Source organism: Xenopus laevis, chromosome 2S (genome assembly GCF_017654675.1).
Source record: "Xenopus laevis strain J_2021 chromosome 2S, Xenopus_laevis_v10.1, whole genome shotgun sequence".
NCBI classification, from domain to species: Eukaryota; Metazoa; Chordata; class Amphibia; order Anura; family Pipidae; genus Xenopus; species Xenopus laevis.
Genome location: NC_054374.1, coordinates 80957286 through 80975494, shown reverse-complemented (window position 1 = coordinate 80975494; position 18209 = coordinate 80957286). Strand labels below are relative to the sequence as shown.

The 18209-nt window shown below is 38.3% G+C and overlaps 1 protein-coding gene across 2 annotated transcripts in view; it reads left to right on the top strand.

The window, feature by feature from the left end:
- The window catches only part of man1c1.S (mannosidase, alpha, class 1C, member 1 S homeolog), a 65905-nt gene that overhangs the window by 25417 nt on the left and 22279 nt on the right, over positions 1–18209 (top strand). For both annotated transcript variants that reach the window (NM_001091392.2, XM_018248182.2), the window contains 4 exon segments: positions 8266–8381; positions 9199–9279; positions 10612–10706; positions 17767–17890. In NM_001091392.2, coding sequence (NP_001084861.1) covers positions 8266–8381; positions 9199–9279; positions 10612–10706; positions 17767–17890 — 416 coding nt within the window.

The following is an 18209-nucleotide window of genomic DNA, read 5'->3' as shown; positions in this document are numbered from 1 at the left end:
TGGAATGCTACTTGAGACGTGCTTTGCGTAGCCTGATCAATAACCATTTTCAGAAAATAAAAACAGCATTGGCAGAGCTCCTACAGTCCTGTGGGAGCAGGGCCTAGCAATATAAAATGCTGTGTCTCCACATTTCATTATCATTAATAATGTATTGGTTAAGTACAGCTGTTCCAACCATTTTTGAAATAATATATTCTGATGGCTTGTCTACTTTCTCTTTTAGCTTAAGTTCTCTGTTTCACTCTGCAGTTGAACTGGCTTGTCACAGCTGTCAACATTCTGAAAAGAGTTTCAGGAACACATTTCAATTTTGGGGTCTATGCTGCACTTTGCCCTTGTCCTCTTCTGTGAGGCCACACGTGCTTTATAAAGCCACATCCCCTAGCATGCTTTTCTATGCAAATTATAACATTTATAAAGGCTGATGTCACTATGTAGTGATAAAGCTCATAGAAACAAATAAAGGTATGGGACCTATTATCCAGAATGCTCTGGACCTAGGGTTTTCTGGATAACGGATCTTTCTGTAAATTGGATCTTCATACCTTAGTCTACTAGAAAAACACTGAAACATTAAATAACCCCAAAATCATTGTTTTTCTTCCAATAAGGATTCATTATATCTTAGATTGGATCTAGTACAAGGTACTGTTTTATTATTACAGAGAAAAACACTGATACATTAAATAAACCCAAAAGCATTGTTTTGCTTCCAATAAGGATTGATTACGGTATATCTTAGTTTGGATCCAGTATAGCGTACTGTTTTATTATTACAGAGAAAAAAGAAATCATTTTTAAAAATTTGCATTATTTGGATAAGATGTAGTCTATGGGCGATTCTGCCGTTCTGTAATTCGGAGCTTTCTGGATAACGGGTTTCCTGATATATTTCAGTGTATAGACATCATTGCACATTCACAGATACATATTACCACAAACATTCCAATACCTACACATGCACAAAATATATACACAGATATATGTGTATGTGTGTACATACATAGTGTACACAATCATATACATTATACTTACAAACGTATAAATTAATTGTCTACACAAACACAGATACACTTACATACATATAATACCAACTCATACACTTTCTTATTTTTCCTAATTTGGCTATCACATCATACAATCCTTCCAGGCCACACTGTGTAGTTTACCATCTATGCAGTGTAACACACTGAAGCATTCTGTTGAGACTGTATTGTATTCTGGGAAATACTTCAGTTTGTTCAAATGTCACCTCAAACTACTTATACATATAGTAATTTTCCGACAATTAAAGGGGAACTCCAGCTTCCAAACCAAAATTTGATAAAGAGGCCCACATAACACAGAAACCCCTAATATACCCAACACAGTTACCTGTTTCTTCAAAAAGTATGAATAAATGTTATTTTCTATGCTGCAATCCAGCTGGTTAACAGTTCTTCTCTTTCTGCATCATTTGAAATCCTGGCAGGGAAGGAGGGACTAAACGCTGATGTTGCAAATTGTAAAAACTTCTCCACAGCTTACAGACAGCATGCAGGAACTACTTAACCCACAATGCATTGCACTATGCTGTTCCTTTCCTTATTGAAATCACGTGTGCAGGGAATTGTGGGGTTTGGAGGATGCAGGCTGAGGACAGCTGGCTGTTGATACAAAGTAACAGTAGTCAGCCAGCTCAGCAAAGTACTCACAAAGTACTCAGATCAGCAGGAGAGCAGGGGGCTAGGCTTAGGGAACTGTCAGAAACCATTAAAAATCATACAAAATGTTGCATTTTTTTAATTTATGTATACTGCAAAGTTGCTTGAAATTATGTTTACTTTTCAAAAAAGTTCAAGTTATGTTTGTGTGGAGTTCCTCTTTAACTTATTACCTCCAAAGATGCTCCAATCCCCTTGCAACACCAGAGCCATTTGACTGGTTAAACAACTGTACTTATTTTATCTTCTTTTTGTCCTCTGATCCTCAGTGCTAGTTCACTACATCTGTGCCTCCCAGCACCTCTTTCTCTCACCACTGTCAATGCTGTCAAAGCTCTTTCTTTAAAGGTAAAACAGACATCATTAAAATCAGTTTTCCATGAAACAACAAATTCAATGTTCCTGGCAAAATGGATAAATCTGTCCCTTATGCAACATTAGATGAACTGCAACCTTCTGACTTGCAACCTTCTGAGCATAATTGCACCTTTAACTATTATTTTGAAAAAGCATTTGCATCTGGAGACCTGCTGGGTACTGTACCACGTGCCAGATTTATAGGCTTCTTATCTATGTGATCTTTTTAGGGATGCACCAAATTCAATATTTTGGATTCGGCCGAACCCCCAAATCCTTCACAAAAGATTTGGCCGAATACCGAACCGAATCCTAATTTGCATATGCAATTTATGGGTGGGAAGGGGAAAAATCTTTTAATTCCTTGTTTTAGGACAAAAAGTCACACAATTTGCCTCCCCTCCCCTAATTTGCATATGCAAATTAGGATTCGTATTCGGTTCTGCCGGGCAGAAGGATTCGGCCGAATCCGAATCCTGCTGAAAAAGCCAGAATCCTGACCGAATCCCGAACCAAATCCTAAGTCTTAACTCCTAGATCTTTTGTGGAGTTTAAGACAATGAGATGCAAACAGAGATACTATTCTTTATCCATTTGCAGTTTCACAAACATTTTTAATCAAAATAAAAATTCAAATGAAAATAAAATATATCTACATGTTAGGTAATTTTTTATAATTAAGCAGCTTTTATCCTGCCATCCTCTTTACTGATGGGCACCCAAGATGGGCACCCAAGGCTATACCCTGCCCCAATACCCCTTCCCTTGGCAATTCTCCTACCAACAATTCCTCTCTCTCTCCTTCACCCACGGCCACCGTCGCTGCTCTCCAACGACCCATTCAACGCCCTCTTGATGCTCATTACTGCTGCTTCCTGCCTTTTCTCTCATCCCTCCTCGCAGAGCCAGAATTAGAAGATGCAGGAGAGGTGTGTGCCTATAGTCTTAAACAGTGGCGTAACTAGTGTGCAAAAAAAATCTTTGGGTGGCCCAGTGCACAGCAATCCCTCCCCAGTCTTCCCACCTCTCTCCTGCTCACTTTCCACACCCCAGCATCTTCCACTTACCTGCATTCCCCATCCCAGCTCGCAGGTAAGGAGACATTGCGGTCTGGGCCTGCTTTCTCAATAGCTATGTCATTGGTCCTAGCTCTTCTTAACATTGAGCCCTGAGCATGTGACTCTTTGGCCTACCCCTAGTTCCAGCCCTACTTGATGTGCTTGTTATTATTACTTGGTAAAAATCTTTGGGTTTAGCAGTTTGAACGGTGGGATTTCTCTGGGTAGCAGAGAGAGGCCATGTTTTAAATTATATGTATAATCTGTATAAATAAGATGGGTTTATTTCTCATAAAACAAAAGAAATTTTGAAACTGCTTAAAAGCAACAAATCTGTCAAAATTCTTCAGTTTTAAACGATTCTATTCAAGAAAATATGCAAAGTAATGCTTTATTATTCATTCTCCAGACTAGTTCTAAAATATGAACAGCGCGGTTTGTGACAGCAATAATTGCACACACTATTCAAAGCCATTTTAAGAAAGGTGGCTTTAGGTCTAAAATTCTCAGCTATTAAATAATAGTTAGACATCAATTCATGAGCAGTGTTATTTCTAGGATGTTTTATTGACTGTTCTGGCTGACATTTTAAAGACAGATTTTTCATTAGTTTAAAAACTACTGTATTCTAATATTATGAACTGAGGTTTTAGCTTTGAGCTTCCTTTTCTTTTTTATGATATTGCTTTACAATTCAGCCTGGGAAATACACCAGCAAGTTCTGTTTGAAGATTACTCTATTCATTGTTTCTTTCACACTGATGACTTTCATGCGCCTTGGTCACATCTGTTAGCTTGCCCTACTAGACTGTTTATATAAAGCCTAATGGATTTCTGTGAGTATCTGATTGACCAAAAAATTAAGAATTAGTAACTGTTCCTCACAACAACCCTTTTTAGATGAATTTATGTATCCTTTGGATACAGGTGGATCCTTGCAGTTTGGAGAGCTTTGTTGATGACTGTTTTCGGGAAGAAATAGCAGGTACGGTTAGGGCAGTGAGTTTAGCTGAGATCACTAACATATTTACTGGAGGTATTGCTGTGGGTTAACCCCATATGGTAGCTCCTAGGGGCAAATTTGTAAACCTGTATTTCGAAATTTATGTAAAAAAACTGTGATGCAATTCTTAAACTAAACTTGCCTTTGGTTGCTATGGGTTACTTCACCTGGGCAAACTTCATGTATTGTATTACATATAGGGAATTGAGATTATACTAGACTTATTCCATTTTTCTTTCTTACTGCTGGCTTATTGCCATGTCAATGCATTTTTAATAAACCGGCTTTCACACTGCAATGAGTTATATAACAACTGGTGCAGAAAAGTATATTTTTATGCAGCTTTATAAACGTTCTCCCTAGGGTCATATTTTTCAAAGGTAGGACAACTATCTACAAAATTCTTGGAAAGGTACTACAAAAGCCCATATAAAATAATCTTTTTACCCTTTCACCAATTTGCTCTCAGTGTGATTGCAGGGATATTTAAAGCTGTATTATGTTGTGGTTAGTTCTGTTATTTTGCAACATTATGATTGAATGGGGAAATTGCCCAGTTTATTAATGCTTTGGCCAACACTAGGGTGGGGGATACATAAGCAATTGTTAGGATTTGGCATACAAACTGGAGGGACCACAATGGCTGGAGGCAATACACAATACTATATTCTCTCCCCTTATGGGCAGTGCCAGGGCTAAACTTTAAAGCACCCAAGGCATGCCCCAATCCAAATACAGTATATCCCTCCCCCACGTTGCTACTCCATGAACAGAAGTCACATGCACCCTCTGTGTGTGTGCGCACCCGTGCCCAGTAGCCCCCCACACTGTTGTACTCCAGACACGTACCTCTTCTGCCTACTCCTTGTTCCAGTCCAGCTTATGGGAACAGTGCAGGGCTTAAGCAGACTGAACAGAGGGAGAGTATAATCATAAAGGAAAGTGAAGGTTAAGGTGGCCATAGACTTAAAGATCCGCTCGTTTGGCGACATAGCCAAACGAGCGGATCTTTCCCCGATATGCCACTAACTGCATGGCTATATCGGGGGTAATTCGAAAGTTCGGCCATATGGCCGAACGATCGAATTACGATGCGCCAAGGGGCTCTGACGGGTTGGTCGGGTAACAATCCAACCTTCCCGATCGATATCGTGGCCAGATATCGATCGGGAAGACCCGTCGGAAGCCCCCATACATGGGCAGATAAGCTGTCAAATCCGATATCGGCAGCTTTATCTGCCCGTGTATGGCCACCTTTACCCTAACAGACAGAGCAGTATCTGCAGATGGCCACTTTCACACGGTGGTGTTTGGGCTGTTCACCAGACAGGCTCCGTTTTTGAGAGCGGCTGGCACAGAACCAATTAACATCTTAAAAGAGATCTAGATTCAAAAAAGTTCATTTCTCAGAGTACTTATATAAGTACTTTTGCATTTTACATTGATTTTCTGGTTTTATATGATTTCTGTGATATTCACAGTTCTAGACAGTTTTACACTGCTACACAGGCTACACAAGGGGCAGATGTATCAAGGGTCAAATTTCGAGGGGTTAAATCGACTGAATAGAATCGAATAGGCAATTCGGGCGAATTTACGCGCTGGCGAATAGTCGAATGGGCGAATATTCGCCCGGCGTATAGTCGCGCGATCAAATATTCAATCAAAGGATTTTCATTCGATCGAATGATTGATCGAATGCCTTTTTATTTGATCAAAAACTTCGAAAAAAAAGCCTATGGGACTTTCCCATAGGCTTTTAAAGCAATTCGGTAGGTTTAATCTGGCGAAGTAGGCAGTCGAAGTATTTTTAAAAGAGACAGTACTTCGACTATCGAATGGGCAAATAGTCGCAGCGTTTTTTCGCTCGATCTATTCGAATCATTCAACTCAGGCGAATTTACGCCGATTCGATAGTCGAGGAGCACAAAAAACGACTCGAAATTCGAGTGTTTTTCCCTCTATTCATTCACCTGAGCTTGGTGAATGTGCCTCTAAGGGGCCAATTTATTAAAATTTGAGATTACATTTTTTCTGGACTCAGGAGAAAAAAGTGAACAAGAATATACTTGGAAATGCAAATAGTCTGTATTTATTAACAAAAAAGTGAAAAGCCACCAGAAAAAAACGGTGCAAGAAAAAGCTCATTAGAAGTCCATGGGAATTGTTTCTAACAACATTATTTATTTATTTGTTTATTTTCCCTTAAAGTATGACTTTTTTCCCCTGAAAGTGTGTGCAGGAATATTTCTGCACCTCAAAAAATAGTTGAGGCCTCTAATTGTTTGAATTTGTATGCACTTATTGGATTTAGTTAATGCTAGAGATGCAGATTCTCAGTTGATCCAAAAGTCTGGTATTAGCAGTTTAAACTGCTAATATCTCAGAAACCATTAAGCATAGAGGATGAATGTACAGTGAAAAAGTGCTCCAAGAAACAATCTGAGTAATTACATCAGTTAATTTTTTTGGGTTTAGATGGATCCACCTTAAAGGAGAGCTAAAGCTTAAATAAAATAGGCTTGAAATGTAGTACATTATATTTTGGGCTTCTGCACCAGCCCAAGGCAATCACCCTTTAGCAGTAAGGTTCTGTGTCTCCAAAGATGCCCCAGTAGCTTCCTATCTTCTTTTCTGCTGATTCATTGCACATGCTCTATGCTGCTGTCACTTACTGAGCTTAGGGACCGACTCATGATATACAGTACACAAAGAATATTAATATCGTAAAATAAGGCTGATTAGTAATTAATACAGATAATTACTACATGGCAGCCCAGAAACCAGTGCAACTGGCATCAGAATTTAATAATTAGCCCTGTAGCATCAGCTTATATTACAGGCCAACCTCATTTTCTGCTTGATAATTTTTGACAAAATTTTTTTTAAATTGCACCATGCACTTTGATATAAGCAATAGAATGTATGAACTTTGGAATTATATTGCACTTTTATATTCATATTTTTATCTTTCTATTTCTATTTCTATATGTTGATGAATTTGGAATGAAGGCTGTATAATTTATTGCTTATTATCACAATATGGGCAACAGTATTTATTCATATTATTGTTTAAGTACACATATTCTAGAAATGGTAATAGTGCATTACCAATATACAGGTCTGCATTCCTTGCTAACATCATTAACATTACTTGTATTGTTTCCAGTTGGGAGTAACTAGTTTATCCAGAATTCAGGGAGTAAAATGGGATGTTACCCTGTTATATGTATATAATATATTAGCAACCTGAGAACATGCAGAAAATAATTTTTTAGGTATATAAGGACTGTGACCTGTAACAGCCACACCTCCTCTGATGAAGCACCCAATGGTGTGAAACGCATCAGGAGGGTGTGGCTTGCATTAGGTATGGTGACAAGGATGAGACACTGCTATGCGGTATGTAACAAATTAATTTATTTAACACGGTTTTGTAAGGATTTTGGTGAATTTGCACAAATAAATGCCTGAATTGAGTTAATGTGCATCTTTTGGTTTTGAATTATTGCTTACTGATCTACATTATCTAGCAGCTCATACAGCAATACAATTTGCAACATATTCTGCCTATGGCAAAACCTGCTTAAATCTTAGTTTGGTCTTAAATAAAATATAAACCCCCTAATCGCAATCTGTGTGCAGCCACCCCATAATTATTCTCTGTACCTTGTAGGAATACAACTAAAGCTACATAAATAAATAATGCTCATGCTATGCCCAAAGCTGTAGACCATGTACAAGCTGTACATTACATTATAAGATGTTTAAAAATAATGTTGAAATCTGAGATATTTTATTCATTGTTCATAATATATTAAAGGGATACTGTCATGGGAAAAAAGTTTTTTTTCAAAATGAATCAGTTAACAATGCTGCTCCAGCAGAATTCTGCACTGAAATCCATTTCTCAAAAGAGCAAACAGATTTTTTTATATTCAATTTTGAAATCTGACATGGGGCTAGACATTTTGTCAATTTCCCAGCTGCCCCTGGTCATCTGTTTGTTCTTTTGAGAAATGGATTTCAGTGCAGAATTCTGCTGCAGCAGCACTATTAACTGATTCATTTTGAAAAAAAAAATTTTTTCCCATGACAGTATCCCTTTAATGTCTTGTATTTTTATATATTTTTTAAACAGGTGGCCTTAAGGGGGCCACAATTGTTGATGCACTGGACACTCTTTTTACTATGGGCCTGAAGGAGGAGTTTGATGAAGCTCAGAAATGGATAGAGACCAGCCTCGATCTGAATGTGGTAAGATATTGTTTGAGATAGATTATTGTGAAAACAAAAACTACTCAGAGAGAATATTTCTATTGTACTAACTGGTCTTTGTAGGATTTAGATCTATTTTAGAGGTCAGATTTGTAAGTTTGTTAAACAAGGCTTGAATTGATTGAGGATGGCCTAGAGAAACACTGCACAGATAAGAAGGGCTTTGTATTATTCATATCTAACATTTAAGTTAGATATTTGGGATATTGTTAATACTGACAGTATGCTGATGATCAAACTCAGGGCCCAACAGTTATGAGGACTGACAGCTCAAAACATCCCCAAACAGCCAAAGGCTAGCTATGGAGTTGTAAACTCTCTGTGGGACTGGTGACTTCTGCCTGCATATGTAATTTAAAGCAGGAGCCTTATCTTGAAACCTAAAAACCTAAAATTATTTTTATGCATATAATGGGAAATGAATGCCTTCTTGCAGTATCAGGTCAGCTGCCCTGCATATGATTCAAGCAGCAATAACAATCTGAAAGGCTGCATAGAACACACAGTTATACTGAGAGACTAGGTTATGAATAATGTACATTCTCAGAGCATGTTATTCATAAACAATTACAGATTCATGTTGTCAGCCAAAGCAGCTACTGGAAAGCTTGTGATGGCATTCTGCCCCTGGCACTCTTTGACAGATGCCTCTATCGTGCAGTCTTCTTTGGACATCCATCTCTCCAGTGTATAACTAGAGAGCCGTATGTTCTAAGTTGAGCAACAAAACTGCAGTTTGGGGTTTTAAATAAAGAAAAACAAACTTATTGGCTAATAATCTTTTTGGTCGTTACAGAATGGAGAAGCCTCCTTATTTGAAGTAAACATCCGGTACATTGGGGGATTGCTCTCTGCATACTTCCTTTCAGGAAAAGAGGTAAGCCAATAACTGCTATGGAAATGAAATTATGACTAATCCTTAAATACATTTTGTTGATAACATGAACTAATATACAGGTATGGGACCTGTTATCCAGAATGCTCGGGACCTTAAGCTTAAGTCTACTAGAAAATCATGTAAACATGAAATAAACCCAATAAACTGTTTTTCCAATAAGGATTAATTATATCTCAGTTTGGATCATGTACAAGGTACTGTTTTATTATTATAGAGAAAAAGGAAATCACTTTTAAAAATTTGGATTATTTGGATAAAATGGAGTCTATGGGAGATGGCCATTCCGTTATTGGAGCTTTCTGGATAGAGGCTTTCTGGATAACGGATCCCATACCTGTATAAAACAACATCAACATAGGTACTCTAAAGCAATTCATACACACTGCTGCAAGGTGTATTCTTTAATTGTTTCTAACAGTGCTTGCTGATGCCACTTCACTTATTTAAAGACCAGTAACAGCAAAAAATATTTTTAAAAATTCGTTAGTATTCTACAAAAAAAAAGACACCAACACATATTAAACTTTAAAGTAACTAAGTCTTTATCAAATAACTTGCGCTCCTCTTCAGAAAAGGCGATCAGCGATCCATCACGCGGCGCTCCATTTCTCCAGGGAGGAGAAATCGAGCGCCGTACGATGGGTCGTCGCCCTGTCACCGTTTCCGAAGAGGAGTGCAAGCGGAGTTTCGGTAAGTTATTTTTTAATAAAGACTTAGCGATTTTAAAGTTGACGTCTTTTTTTCGTAGCATACTAACGATTTTTCTTTAGAAGATTTTTGCTGTTACTGGTCCTTTAAGCTCTGTCAGACTAGCCCCTGTATAATAATCATAACTTTTGAGTGTGCGAACAGTAAAAAAGTAGCTTTAAATGGGTCATAAGCTATTCTGGAAGAAATCATAAAGCTAAATTATACATACAGTATTATCCTGCAAGAATTGAAGAAAGAGTGCAGTTCCATTCTAGATCTAAAGGGCTGAGTTTCAGACCTTTCTGCTGAGATGCAGCTTGAAAAACTCACTATATACCAGTGAAGGAATCCTTTCACTTTTTATTCCAGAAAGCATGCATTATTTACCTACCATCCATTCATTTCATTTGCAGTCATATGTGATTTTAAATTATTGGTTTTGCCCTATGCTGTTCACACAGACAAGGAAAAAACAATGTGTTGAGAGCACTATTATATGTTTTTCATGGACCTTTTTAGAGGACTGCAAACTGCAAAATGTGTATTCTTATAATATTTATATTCTTTTTTTTTTATAGTCCACTTTGGCTAGTAATTCTAACTACAGTTTCTGGATTTTAGGTCTTCAGAGACAAGGCTATAGGCCTTGGAAATAAACTGCTGCCAGCGTTTAGCACTCCCACTGGAATTCCACGTGGGATCATCAACCTTGGGAAGTAAGATATTGCATCTGAGACTGAATTAAAAAATATGTCTGATCCTCCTTTGTTATCCAAACTAAGCCGAAATATGCTGTGGGAAGTTCCCACAAGAAATGTAGCTGTTTCAGAAGAAAAAAGGTCACAATGAATATAATTTTGCAGATAATCTGGTTTTTAAGTTTGTAAAATGTCCTTTTCAAGGAATGAGTTTAAAAAATGTTCTTCAAAAATGTGAAGTACTGCTTATACTAATACTAATAAGTAATAATGTTTTACTAACCTCTTAAGTAATAAGAAGTTAGCAAAGAATAATAATAATATGAGATATGCTGTGGAACAGAGGCACTATAAGTTACTAGATACTACAAATCCAGAGGTTGGTAGGGCTAATTTAGCATTGTAAGATGAAAACATGGATGTAGAATTGCACCAGTAAAAACGGCATTCATTAATGTGCTTGCACTTTCTTGCACGTTTCTATACTTGCATAGTGCTATGGTGCAAAGTCCAGAAGAACTATGTTGCAAGGAAGCCCTGCCCATTACACCTTCCTTGAGCAGGTGGTAACTCTAGGATTGCATTTGCACGTTGTGCAAAGGTGATCCTATGCAAGGCCGCCATCAGAAATCGCAGGGCCCCATACGAAAAAATTTTGTGGGCCCCCTTGGCTGCGCCCACCACAAGCCCCACCTACAGGTCCGCCCTCCCCACCCCACAGGTCCACACCACATGCTAAAAAAAAAAAAAAAACATTGGTGGCTATGGTTCCCACATGTTAATAAAAAAATAAAAAAATATTGGTGGTCAGGGCCCCCCATTGAAAAAAACATTTGTGGTCAGGCCCCCCCATTAAAAAAAACATTTGTGGTCAGGGCCCCCCATTAAAAAATATTGGTGGCTAGGACCCCACATGGGAAAAAAATTGGTGGCCAGGCCCCCCCCCCACATTATAAGAAAATTGGTGGCCAGGGCCCCCCTTAAACGTCCATGTAAAAAAACTTGCACCCCCAGAAGTTTAAAAAAAAAATGGTGCCCAGGGCCCCACCACACAACAGGGACCAAAAAGGGTTACCTTTAGGGGGGCCCTGCCATGTTACACTAACTTCATTAGTGTGGCCCACCTGCTGTCAGTGAGCTGCCAACTACAGAAGGGAGGAGCGGAGCACAGGTGGCTGCATCTTCTTCCAGTGACAACATTTTCTTCCCTTATTGGTCACAGAATTTGAAGTCCTGGTAAAGCTGCATGGTGATTGGATGAGCTGGAGGAGAAGTTCAAACCTCAGCTATCCAATCCCTGAGCAGCTCAACCGGTACTTAAACTCATTGACCAATAAGGGGAAGTAAAGGACAGAAGATAACTCCCCCTGTGCTCCCGCCCTCCCTTCCCGAATTCAGCAGCTCTCAGAAAGCGGGGGCCCCGGCTAATCAAGAAAGTGTGAAGTGGCAGGGCCCCCCTTACCCTCAGGGCCCCCTACAACTCTCCCCCCTGTCCCCCCCTGATGGCTGCCCTGATCCCATGTAGTGGTTTATATGGACACAAGTTTTGCAACCATATTGACAAATCTTATGCCACTTGTGAAGTGTAATAATGCTGCAATACTGGGCTTAACCTCTTTTGCCAGATATTTGTGCTTTGCATTCAGCAACAGATAATTTATCTTTAACCCTTTCTTGGTTTTATTGCCTACATCCAGCTGCTTCTAGACAGAATACTGTTACATTTATGACACATATGAGCCCTCATAAAGATGGATGAAGGCTGAGCTGTAACTCTCAATACACACAATATCTAAAACAATAAAGGGTGCCCGTGATTCTTAAAACAAATAAACAATATAGAATATACTGATACTTCTAGGTAAATTCAATATTTGTTGGTACAATGGCACACACACAGAGACTTTGGGGGTTATTTACTAAACTCTGAATGCAAAAATCACGAAAAATTATAAAATCTGACTTTTAAAAAATCACGAATTTTTCGGAATTTATTAAACCCCGAGGATGGAAAAGTCAGAATTTGAAAATCCGGCATCTCAGACCTGACGAGGTTGCATATAAGTCAATGGGAGACGTCCCAATGATTTTTTTTATGTGCGCTGGGTTTTGGGCAATACCCCGAAGTTTTTGGGTGAAAATTACGAAAAAATCATGAAAATCGGACGAAAAAGTCTGAAAAATTCATGAAAACCAGATTTTTTCCCCGTGAAGCAAAGTTTCGGGAAAATGTAATAATAAATAAGTGTAAATAACCCAAGCGGATTTGATCGGAGTTTGTAGCAGAAAATATTGAAATAAATTTGGACTTTGATAAATAACCCCCTTTGTGTGTGATTTTGTTTGGGTGTTCTACTCACACATTGCAGGTACTGTATTGTCTTCCAGTGTTTCAGGTTAATTTAAGGTTGCACCAAGGGATTAAACACATAATTCCCACATGCAGTGTGAGTGCAACCTGGAAACTACCCTCACATTAAGGGGGGGATTTATCAATGTTCAAATTTGAATTTTTGCCACGATTCAACATTTTTTTGCACAAATACTCACATACAGTATTCAAATTATAGTTTAAAAAATTAGAATTCATGGTATTTATTAAGCACAAAAAACGAATAGAATGTAAAACTTCAGCCTCTAAAAGCTTGCGAGTAGAAGTCAGTAGGATTTGTCCCAGGCAAAATTTAAGTTCTTTTTTAATTTAAGATTTTCGAACTTTTCAAGTTGTTTTGAGCTTGTAAACTTAATAATTTGAATTTTTAAGCTTGTAAACTCACAATTTTGTTTTCACAATTGTGTTCAATCCTGGTTTTATATTCGGATTTTATAATAAACAGACATTCAAGTTTTTTTTTTAATTGTGAGTTTATTTGAAGTAGAAAAAACAGCAAAACCTCACAAATTAGATTTTTGATAAATAATCCAATAGATCTCCTTAGTGGTATACAGGCTGCTCTTTCTTGCTACCCTGTCTATTTATAATCTGGGAGTGTTTTTATTCCTATTCATTATTTATAGCTTTCCCTGGTTTCACTAAGGGTTTTTCTTCTGTTGGGGCACTAGGCTTCTTCTTATTGGGACCTTATGATCCAGATATCCTGGCACATCCACCCCAATACCGGATGTTGTCTTAAGAACCATTTCTCCCTTCTTTGAATCATCTGTGGGCAGAAACTAGTTACCCTAACCATGGACCCATGGGAACACGTCTCTCCATTAGAGCATAGCATATAGTTAACTATCAGGGAACGCAACTCCCTGTGTTCTACAGACCCTTATATGTTTTGTTCCTGTAAGAGAAAAAAACCTACTTGTGGTCAATATTCAAACACTGCATCTTTTAACGTTATGTATTAATTTCCATTAGCTACCCATACTTGTGCAAGTAGGCAGGCAACTTGGTCACAACTTGGACAATGATGGCAATTCCATGTCCCTTGTATGGTCCTGAAATAGCCATCCCTAATTAAAATCTGGTAAATCAAATTGTTTGAGACAGATGGGAAACCTGGTTGCTTGAAAACTGCATAGGTTCATATATGTGGTCCGTTGGATTAAATAAACTGCAATGTCTTAAAGGGATTCTGTCATGATTTTTATGGTATAGTTTTTATTTCTAAATTACACTGTTAATAATGCAAATAATTCATTCTACAATGTAAAATTGCATTCCTAACCCAACAAGTGTAGTTTTTCTTTAGTTCTAATATTGGTGTGTAGGCAGCCATCTCAGGTCATTTGGCCTGGCCATGTGCTTTCAGCAAGAGCCAGTGCTGCACTATGGAACTGCTTTCTGACAGGTTATTTTTTCTCCTACTCAGTGTAACTAAAGGAGTTGCATTGGGACATGGATTTTTACTATTGAGTGCTGTTTTTATTTCTAGCAAGGAGCCTTTATCTTCCCATTGATCTGATGATGGGCTGCTGGAGGGGGGTTATATAACTCCAACTTGCAGTGCAGCAGTAAAGAGTAATTAAAGTTTATCAGAGCACAAGTCACATGACTGGGAGCACCTGGGAAACTGACAATATGTCTAGCCCCATGTCAGATTTCAAAATTAAATCTAAAAATATCTTTTTGCTCTTTTGAAAAATGGATTTCAGTGCAGAAGTCTGCTGGAGCAGCACTATTAACTGATTCATTTTTGAACAAAAAATACCATGACAGTATCCCTTTAAATAGGTTCAGCATTCCATACCATTTCCTCATATAAAGGAGTGTAGGACTGAATACTGTTGCTAGAAAAAACCATGTTGATAGCATATTTCTTACCTTCACCCACTCATGTTGGGAACTAGGAGAAAACTATCAACAACCCCAACATCATTTAAACACAGATTATTGGGAGGCCCAGTTTGTAAATACAAAGGGGGGTTGTGGGAGCACCCGCATTGCTAAGTAAAAATATATAGAAGTATAAGGGAAGTGCTACTGGCATATCCAAATGGGTCAGTGCACATTCCCTGGGCCCCTGTCTAAGTAATTCAATAGATATGCAAATGCATGTGTTAACAAAGACAGGGTTTTTTAGTTACAAAGTTATGATCATAAAGTTGAAAAGCCACCATACCACGTCAAGGTAAACCCCATATGGCGGTCCCTAACTTGTTAACCTACCAGTCATAGTATTGAGGATCCTGTGTCTCTCTGCATAATAGCATAAGTATAGTAAAAAGTAAAAGTCTGCTGAACCTTGGTTTCTGTCTGAGGGCTAAATCCTCCCCCGCTGCTGAATTGCAGCTTTTAAGAGAGAGTGATTGCCCAAACCAACGCCCAGTTTGTACACACATTCACACCACTGTTATAATAATTCTTTTCTTTTTCTATACACTCAGCAAAGTATCTTTTGCTACACTTGCTAATCTATACCATAATCTGCACAATAGTTGTTATTACAGAATATCTATGAAGCTGACATTCCAGCAGCAACATAGCCAAAGCATTTTACAATAACTGACTCAAGTGAATCAAATGGCGTTTTGTTTGGAAAATTGTGATACTGCCTTACTTTTCTACTAAAGAAAAATAAAGTTAGGTAGACTGGAAGGGATCTGTTATGGGATTTTGTATGAAATGGCATGTGATTTGAAGAATAAAATGTATGGAAACTGCAATACAAAATGGTAGCGTACCTATTGGAATGCTTAAATTGTGGTAAGCTGTATGATGGCCGCACCGTTCATTGCTTAAAGAGACATATGAGAAAACATTTATAAAACACAACCAAACTCCCATTCACATGTTTACCTTATTTATCAATAAATTAACTCAAAAAAAATCTGGTACTGAAAAAGACTTGATAAAATCTTGAAAAAATCTGAATCGTATTTTATTCCTGCAAACTACGATTAAGAGACGGCAATGCCTGAAACATGTCAGGCAGCAGTGGTGCTGTATAATTTCTTTCCTTTTAATGTATACTAATATATAGGATTTTACTTCCAGTCTGGAATTGCTGCTGTTGTTCTCCTTATTCTCTACTGCCGGAAATCAAAACTTGTCTGTTATGGCCTGCAAAGTCATCATTATTTTCTTTTAAAAAGAATTATAATTGCATGTCGCTGTTTATTTTCCTTCATTCAGGGAGATTTAATTTTTCATTTTAATGAGACCATATAAATAGTTATATTCCCTGGTCAGAGAACCACCTGGGGCTTTTTTTCTGCAGACATAATGAAAAAAATGCAAGTGATATGGATTTAGCAGATATTACAGCATCCTGCTTCTTTTTCAGTCATAGTCACACCCAATTTAAAACAATAGGTCACGTGACTGGAGTTAAAGGAGAAGGAAAGTCATCTTGCACTTGGGGGTGCCAAATGTTAGGAACCCCCATGTGATTGTATTTACTTACCTGAAACCCCGGGCCGGTACCCCTATCAGCAGAAAACTGCACCAGTCCAGGGTTATACCAGCGAGCACCAAGGAGCGATCCTCTTCTGGATTCTTCTTTCTTCAAATTTCACGGGGCAGACGCATGCGCAGTAGAACAAATAGCCGACTTTTAAGTTACAGTTCGGCTTTTCGCTCTGCTGCGTATGTGCAGCCACTCGAAGAAAGAGAAAGACAGAAGAGAAGCGATCCGTGGTGCTCGCTCGGTGCAGTTTTCTGCTGATAGGAGCACTGGCCCCCGAGTTTCAGGTTAGTACATAAAATCACTTGGGGTGCCTAACATCTGGCACCCCCAAGTGCAAGACGACTTTCCTTCTCCTTTAAAGAATGGAAAATGTTTCAATCAGATTTAACAACTGTATTTTTTACCAAGTAGTAACAATGAATACATCTAAGGGTGGTGGCACACACAGGGAGATTAGTCGCCCAGTAACAAATCTTCTCTACTGCAGGTGACTAATCTTCCCGAAATGCCTTCCCGCTGGCAAGAATATGAATCACTGGTGGGATGGCATACAAATTGCTTCAGATTTCCAAAGTTGCCCTTAGTATCCTTGTGAGGCAACTTACAACAGAGCATGACATGTGATCTATAGTGATGGGCGAATTTATTCGCCAGGCGCGAATTCGCGGCGTCAAATTTATTTATTTTTTTAAACAACGGACGCCGGCGTCAAAAACGGGCGCCGTTTCGCAAATTTTTCGCCGTTTCGTGAATTTCGCGCGAAATTGACGCATTTTTCGGCAAAACGGCGCAAATTCGCCCATCGCTAGTGATCTACCCTTTCTTCCCCCTGCAATTTAGAAGCATGCAAATGCACTATTTTCTGCTCTGGGGCAATTATGACAGAAAAGAGCTTTCTTACATTTGCATTGGTTTTATTGAAATGCTTGCTCACTTTGGCTAATTATTGATTCTGTAGGATGTTAAAGCTCTGTGCTACCACTGAGCTCTAACAACCCATAGGACAGAATTATTTTCAGCTGCTCAAAGTAATAGAACACATCTGATGAATTGAAAAATGTATTATCTTACAGTTAGGAATATTCTTTATAACCGAGATAAAATTCAAACTACTGGGATCTAGGATACCCCAGATCAATTTTTGATAAAATTGTTCCTCGATTTCTGAAGCACTTGAATGGTACTTAGCATCTTATAAGATAATTCTTATTTCTTTTTAGTGGTTTAACCTGGAGCTGGGGTTGGGCCTCAGCAGGAAGTAGCATTTTGGCTGAATTTGGAACATTGCATCTGGAATTTGTGCAGCTAAGTGAACTATCTGGAAACACAATTTTTACTGAAAAGGCAAGTTACCATCATGGGTATTTAATGGATCATATCAATCTTATGTGAATGGTTGTCACCTTTTAATTTCCTGTCCTTTCTCAGTGTCTTTGTCAGTCTCTTTTCTTAATGTTAATTAAATTAAATTAAACGACGGCACATTATTTCTATTCCACACTAATGTCTGTAGTATTACCTGTAATTGAGGGAGGGCATTTTAGATTGGACATTCTTTCACAGGAATGGGAAATGTACTATAAAATTCTATTGGCCTCATATTTTATTATTCTTGCCATTTTAAAAGTGTTTGCTCTGCTGATGAGAATAAAGGCATTTTAAA